This window comes from Lygodium microphyllum, chromosome 16 (assembly GCF_053477565.2).
Source record: "Lygodium microphyllum isolate KBCC chromosome 16, Lygodium_microphyllum_v1.1.10, whole genome shotgun sequence".
NCBI lineage: Eukaryota > Viridiplantae > Streptophyta > Polypodiopsida > Schizaeales > Lygodiaceae > Lygodium > Lygodium microphyllum.
The window spans coordinates 112,258,904-112,266,846 of record NC_141150.1 but is presented as its reverse complement, the minus strand read 5'-3'; the positions used below and the strand labels follow the sequence as shown (position 1 = coordinate 112,266,846).

Below are 7,943 nucleotides of genomic sequence, written 5' to 3'. Positions count from 1 at the left end.
TGTGATGTAACTTCTTGACCACCTACTCTCTCAAGCATTGCAATACCTAATAACTATTTCAAGCATTGCTAGTCCTAATTATTACATTTACATAATGGCAATAGCTAGCGAAGAAGCTTAAATCTTTTAAATCTTATTGAAGGTAAGTAGACTGAAATTGGTTGGCACAAACCTCTATGGAAATTACCTTTATTTAGAATGAAAGAATTTTAATTGGTTGCCACAAACCTCGATTAAAATTGCTTTTTTCCCATATTTTCTTAATCAAAGAAAAAATTGAAAGTGGACCAAGAGGGATCATTGTTACTAGAAAAGTAATTAAAAATAGATATCAAATTTTTAGACTCAAAATCCATGTACATTTGATTGGGTATAGTTCCATCTATGCCTTGAATTTCCAATTATGATCTACCACAAAATATTCAAAAATGAAAATTTACATTGCAACATCCAACATATTCATATCCAAAAATTGAAGGCCGTGTCTTAATAAAACTAATCAAGCCTTTAGATCTCTTGTTTAACAATGAAAGAAGAAACCACTCCCTTGCATATAAGAATTGTTAAATTTTAGCTATAATAATTTTTAACTCTTTTAAAAAATGTCAAATTATGTATTAAGTTCAAATATAAAATGTCTCTCAGAATTAAGAAAATACAAATTCATTTCAACTTAGGAATCAGGTTCCCTAAAATTTGAAACAAATAACATTTATACTAAAGTCATAATCACTACTAGCCCTTTTTCATCTAAGGAATAAGATATTGGTAACATGTTTATTGTAAAGTCCATATTAGAAATGTTCAACATTAATACAAATTTCAAATATTAGAAAATGGAACACTCAACATCAATACAAATTTCAAATGTAGTAAGTCCAACTACTCCAATATGGTTTGAGAAAATCAAGAATCAACTAACATTTGTAAGCCTTAAAAGTTAACCCTTAAAGATTTTTAAGTGGCCATAATCATGCATTTGTTGTTTGGAAACAATTATCCAATTTAGATGTGCCCTGCACCAATCAAGAGATAAGATTAAGTCATTACAATTTAAAAGAAATCTATCAAAGCAAAGAAGTGAAAATAACAACTCACCCAAAGCTTTGGATTGGTGGAACAATTGTATAGTGGTGCTTTCTTATTTTCTTTGGTGGGAAATTCTACATCTTTGCTTGATTCCTTTTCATTTTTTATAGACCTTTCTTTTGCTTCTTGAAATGCCTTTTCGATAGCCTATAAGTGAATTCATTATGTCAAGCATGATTCTAAGGCTATTTTGAGTAAGATGGAAAATATGAATTGTGAAAATGTTACCTTCTCTAGCTTAGAAACACTTTCTTTCAATAAGAACTTTTCAGCAAAGTCTCTCTCATAATGCATTGCCTCTCGAACCTAATGTAATATACCAATATAAATATTGTAAAAGTTCCTTAATTATGAGGTAATGATTTCAAATTATAGTATTATAAAAAGGAGTTCCTCGAACAATACATTAAATTTCACAACACAAAAGAACATCATGATGTTTTTATACTAACATTCTTTTCATAAATATCCACGGGCCATTGCATTGACTTCTTGAGATAATAATTTGTAGCCTTTTGCAATATGAAAGCCTCCAATTCCTCATAGCATGTCAAAGAGTTGGACTTCTTTTCAATCTTTAGTTGTGAAAAAAGGTCTACTAGGTCATGTAGTATAGGCTCATTGATTGATTTACCATCACGCCTTCGTTGCACCTACTCAAATATAGTGGTTCCATGAGAATTGTGAGTGTGTCAAAACTAGAATCATAGAGAGAAAATGTGTGGTTAAAGAATATTAATAATAGAATCACACTACTTAAAGTGCAAAATTTTGAAGAAAACATGTTATGAGTAAGGATGACCACCAATGCTACGAACTCTATTTTCAAAGACTCCCTTGCTCTTTGGAAAACCTGAGCAAGTAAAAGTTAGAAAGGTTGAGATTGCATATTGCTTTTGAAGAAGAAAGAAATAATCTAGAAGGGAAGAAGCAAAAGTTAAAAATGTTGAGATTCCATATTGCTTTTGAAGAAGAAAGAAATGATCTAGAAGGGAAGAAAGACTAACCTTTTTGTTGAATCTTGCCAATGCAACCTCATTTAAGGGTGTTAACTCATTCCGAGCTATGTAGAAACGATCCAAATAGTTACAAACATGAGAGACTAGATGAATTCTCTGTGTGAAGGACTTCCATTGCTTCAAGAAGTCCTCTATATCATTTTCACCTTTCATCTAATTAAACAAATTGTTTAGAGCTTCAAATTTATTTTCTCACGTTTGTTCTCAAAGGAAAAGGATAAACATTTTACTAAAATGCTATAATGACTATATGCATGAAATATGAAGTATTCTTACACAAGATTAGAAATGAACTCACATGGATTGTGAAATCATGATTCTTTATAAGGCTAGAGAAATCATGGGTGATGCATGAGTCAACAAGGTGTGGGAAGTTGGTGTAGAGCTTATGACCAAAGGCTTCAGCCTTCTCGATATCAAGGCACATCATCTCATACACACCTCTGTTATATTATAATGAGGAAACATATTAAGTGAAAACATATCCATGAATGTGTGTGTGTGTGTGTGTGTGTGTGTGTGTTCAAATCAATTAGGCACAGAGAGAGAGAGAGAGAGAGAGAGCATAAGGTTTTAGGGTGATACGTGTAGATGGCCATATACTCCTCAGGAGATGGCGCCTTGCCTTGGCTCAGCTGACTTTCAAAGGCTGCCCATCGCACGTCAAATTGCTCTTCTTGTTCCGGCCTTATTATGCTGCCTCCTTCTTCTTCTTCTTGCTGATGTTGTAAGTGGATCATCCTGTCTCCTGATTGCTGGTCTTGTGAGGCCATTAATATTGTGCAGCCTTGAGAGAGAGAGAGAGAGAGAGAGAGAGAGAGGGTCGTCATGAGCGCCATTGGTGCAGCTTTTATAATGTTGCAAAGAGAGAGAGATAGAGAGAGAGAGAGAGAGAGCCACCCGATTCATTTTCACAATCGATTAGCCTTCTCCTCCTCCTCACTATTTTCACTATACTCTTATATTCACTTCTTAGGTACGCCCTGCATATGAGTTATCACCCCACTCGTTGTTCTCTTTAACCATCATGAAAATTATATAAATTCGCCCTATAGATCTAAATCTTGTGGACTTTTAATGTGGATACTTATATTAACATGCTAATATCTACAATAAAAATATTACACATGAAAATAGTTTGTATTAATAATAAAGGAATAACCTCTCTTGCAAAACCTCACGGCCTAACAAAGGATATTAATATTTTGGCCACATTATGATGACTACCCAATATTTTGAGATTTTCCAAGATTTCAAAAACTACAAACTTTGGAGACTATTGCGGTCCAGGAGGGCAAACGCCCTAAAAGATCATCTCGTTTCTAGCAATCCTTATAGAGCTTAACACCACCAATCGAACTTATTAGGCAGCAAGATATTTGTGCTTCTTAGTGGGATCAATGAGGCCCATCACTCATGCCTGCAAGCCTTTTTCTCCTTCTTTAACCTGGGGAAAGTGATTAAGAGTAAGTGCCCAATATCTTCTAGAAAGGCAACTGTCCCAGAAAACATGTTGAAGAGATTCCTCCCTTCCACACATGCAAGGCCATTAGACATGCCCCTCTTTTTCAACCTAGAGCCATAAAATAGAGCACCTACGATTACCTTCCAAAGTGTTGATCCTTGAGTGGGAATCTCAATGCCCACGTGTTCCCAAAACATTCTCTAATCTTTTCTACTAGGAGCATAATCCCACACCACATGCTTCATATAACACGTTGTGGGCTCTGCCAACATTCTTGAGCATCTTCGACTTCATGTCCCTAGAGTTGAGTGAGCTAAATAGATCCTTTCCCTCAATCTTCAAAAAGGAGAAGATGGCTTTTTTGGATGTGGTCAATCTTAGATTACTACTATGCAAATGGACCCATTCTTTGCTTAACTAGACGGATTGGGGACGCGCCCCTTAGGTTCCTTTCACAATTGCCTATCAGCTCCCAAACCCCCTCCCTGATACAATGTTTGAATTTGATCAACCCTCTCTTGATCAATTGCAAGGATTTGCACCCAGCAATATGGAAATGAGGGGAGCATTAAATCTTCTTAACTAGTAGGCATTGTCCTCACTGTCCACTTCTATTGACTCGTGATTAATATCAATCAAGCAAATAATAGTTTCACAGGACTTGATCATTTCTAGAGTGAGCCGTGGGCTTTAATCTTGGTTAAGGCATGTGAGTGCACCAAATCAGGGGGGACTCAAAGTCCCCCAAATACTATAGAATTTGGAATTACTTGCTTTAAACATGTCCACTAGCATGCATGCCCAAGGTAAATCCTCCAACCAACAACCTCTCAAGAACTTGGCCCTTAGAGCATGGACCTCTCAGAAGGGGTCTAAGATTCTTAGGCCCCCTTTCAAGAGAGAAGCCTTGATCTTATCAATAATAATGGGTGTAGAGTACCTAGCTTACTTTGTTTCCCCCATAGAAATTTGTAGATTATCAAATCCCATTGCTCTTGATCTTGATTGCCCCAACAAATGAAAGACAAATAGAAACCAAGCATAGGATAGACAAATCAGCACTCATAGAATCCGAATGCAGTGTAGGGATAGCATCAATACCAAGGTCAGCAACCAAAGGACCCAACCAAATGGCCTCATAATATCCTTAACAAGATCTCAATGTTATCTACAAGGTGTAGCCATATAGTGTGCCACAACTCCCACTACAAAAGCTATGTTAAGATGAATGGCTATCATGGCATACATCAAACTACCCACTATAGATGCATAAGGGATCTTGGCCAACTCGACCTTCTACTCATTAAACTGTGGACAATTGGCCTGGCCCATCTTGACATGAGAAGGCAAAGAACAACTAATATGCTTACCATCCTACATATGAAATCACTCAAGGATCTTCTAGATATACTCCTTCTGTGACAAGTAAAGGAGCCCCTGAGAGTGGTCACGTATAATGTGCATCCTAAGAATATGTGAGGTCTGTCCCATGTCTTTCATCTCAAAGCTCTTCTTCAGCTGACTTTTTAGAGCATCCAACTCATCGGGAGCTCTCCCAACAATCAACATGTCATCCGCATAGAGTGCCAAAATCAAAAGCCTACCATCACGAGGCTTCTCCATGTATAAACACCGATCCATATCACTGCATGTATGGCCATGTGAATGCATAAAAGAATCAAACTTGTGGTACCATTTCCTAGGTGCCTGCTTAAGGCCATAAATGCTCTTTCTTAATCTGCACACTAGGTGTTCCCTACCTTTTTCCTCAAAGCCCTTAGGCTACTACATATAAATCTCCTCATGCAAGTCCCCATGTAAGAAATTCGTCTTAGCATCCATCTAATAAAGGTCAAGATCTAATTGAGCAACCAATGCTAGTACCATACGTAGGGTAGTCATCTTGACTACAGGAGAAAAGACTTCCTCAAAGTCAACACCATGCTCCTATTTAAAACCCTTAGCAACCAATATGGCCTTATAGGCAGGCTTAGGGTGTCTAGGAGTGCTCTTCAACTTGTACACCCACTTGCATGGCAATGCATGCTTTCCACTAGGCAAAGGAACCAACTCCCACATATGATTTTTCTGTAAAGAGTCAAACTCTAACTGCATGGCCCTCTCCCAAGAGTGACTATCCCCATGGCACATGGTCTCATCATAAGTAAGAGGCTCATCTACATATCTATCACCATCACATAATCAAGGGAGGGCTCAAAGTGCTCATGAGGACATCTAGATCTAGTAGAGTGTCTCAAGGCAGGCTAAGGAGCTTGCACATTCTATCTAACATCATGATCATGGGCCACTGGAGCATCAATTGGCTGCTACAAGCTATCTAGTTGGTTGTACAAGAGCAGGAGCCTCCTCCTGAAATATAATCCTACATATCTCGACTATCTGCTCATGCTACTTATGCATCTTTTTCTCATGGAAAATATACATATTTTCCTCATGGAAAACTACATCATGCTGCAGATTACTTTTCGAGCTTGTGGATCCCATTGGTGATAGCCCATCACACCTGCATCCCCATAACCAAGAAGGGTGCATTTTACATAATTAGCATCCAACTTTGTGCGCTTGTCCTTGGATACATGGTAGAAAGACATGCAAATGAGCATACGAGGAAGGTTTTCTAGACCACACCTCCTCTACAACCTGAAAGTCAATAGTATTTCAAGGATATCAATTGATCAAGTGTACGACAGTAGTCACTGCCTCAACCCAAAACTGCTATGGTAAGCCAACTTGGCTTAGCATACTACGAACCCTTTCCTATATTTTCCTATTCATGTGCTCAACCATACCATTCTGGGGTGGAGTATATAGGGCAGTCAATTAACACTTAATACTCCTCTCATCACAAAACTATTCAAAGGCTTTAGAGACATACTCACCCCCATTATCTGACCAAAGGCTTTAGAGACATGCTCACTCCCATTATCTAACCATAGGCATTTCAGTCTATACCCAAACTGGTTATCAACCAATGTAAGCCAATATTGAAAGGTAGCCAAAACATCAAATTTTAGCTTTATGGATATGCCCAAACCTTATGTGAGTAATCATCAATGAATGTGATAAAGTACTTCGTGCCTCCTAGCAACTAACAGGGCATAGGTCCACAAACATTAGAATGAACAAGAGCCAAGGGTTCACCCATGCATAGAGTGCTAGGCTTATTATGCGTACTACGTGTTTGCCTACCATACAAATAGGGACAAAAGGTATTGCAAATGAGTAAGCATTTTCATTCCCTTTAAGGACATGTGCCCAAGGCAACGATGCCAAAGAGATACATGTGGAACTACATCCACAAACAAAACATGATCTATGGATCTAGATACAATCACGAGATATAAAGTTCTAGACTTGGCACCATATGCCAGAACAAGAATCCCATGGGTGATCTTCCAAGAAGAATCCCCAAAGGAAACAAAGTAACCCTCATCATCCAATGTGCCAGTAGAGATAAGGCTCTTCATGAGAGTCAGTACATAACGAAAATTATGCAAAGTAAACATATTGCCTAAACCAAATTGCAGTCGAATATCGCCAATACCAACTAACTGCAATGCCAAGTCATTCCCCAAACAAACAGATCCAGTCATACTACAATAGAAGTGGAACCACTCTCTATGAGGGATCACATGAAAGGAAGCCCCTAAATCCATCAACCAACATTGAGTAAAACTAGGCAAAGCATCAGTCAGCTATGACTCATCCAAAGAAGAAGCTGCAAGTATGTAATCATCATCAGAGTCAGGTTGATGCACTACATTAAGAAACTGTAAGTATGTAATCATTATCAAAGTCAAGTTACTTCACTATATTGATCTCTTCGATCTTAACACAAGACTTAGCAAGGACAATGCTACGATCATCAGAGTTGTCCTACGCTTTCCCTTTGCCCTTTTCCTTATGCTTGTAATAGTGCATTTTATGGCAGTGTGGCTTGATATGTCCTGCTTTCCCACAATAATGGCATGTCAAATCAAGCTTACGCCCACAGTACTTACGGTGAGACTATCCACACGACTTAGAAAGAGACATATGCGAGTCTCTACCACGGTGTTCATTCCCCTTCTTGCCATCATGACAACCCCGAACAAGCGAAGCATAAGAAGTACAAGAAGCATCCACATTCTTCCTATTTATCTCCTCCGTCAGGAGTGCACCCTCAACATTAGACAATTTTAGTCAGTTCTCTAACAAATTTTCATACATCAAAATACGAAATGTGTCCCAAGTCTCAAGCAGTGTGACCAACAAGAACAAAGGTGGAAGATTGTCCTTAAAGCCAATACCTTGCAATGACAGCTAGCCAATGATAGCATGAAACTCGCTCAAATGCTGAGAAACACTGG

General features: G+C 38.1%; 1 protein-coding gene across 1 annotated transcript; it reads right to left on the bottom strand.

Annotated features, from left to right (window-relative positions):
* Positions 1–844: 844 nt before the first annotated feature.
* LOC148023254 (putative cullin-like protein 1) lies at positions 845–2,893 on the bottom strand. Its single transcript, XM_087695194.1, has 8 exons — positions 2,694–2,893; positions 2,407–2,551; positions 2,097–2,261; positions 1,895–1,942; positions 1,542–1,742; positions 1,318–1,395; positions 1,099–1,236; positions 845–1,016 (listed from the first exon to the last, which is right to left on the bottom strand). Exons 1-8 carry the CDS (start codon positions 2,879–2,881, stop codon positions 972–974), a joined length of 1,008 nt encoding a protein of 335 aa, XP_087551320.1. The 5' UTR covers positions 2,882–2,893; the 3' UTR covers positions 845–971.
* Between the last annotated feature and the right edge of the window lie 5,050 nt (positions 2,894–7,943).

Excerpts from the sequence above, each read along its gene's own strand:
- LOC148023254 (XM_087695194.1), bottom strand. The coding sequence starts at position 2,881 with ATGGCCTCACAAGACCAGCAATCAGGAGACAGGATGATCCACTTACAA. Across the intron at positions 2,262-2,406 it reads ATCATGATTTCACAATCCAT|ATGAAAGGTGAAAATGATAT; the intron begins GTGAGTTCATTT and ends TTGTTTAATTAG. Across the intron at positions 1,943-2,096 it reads TGGCAAGATTCAACAAAAAG|GTTTTCCAAAGAGCAAGGGA; the intron begins GTTAGTCTTTCT and ends TTACTTGCTCAG.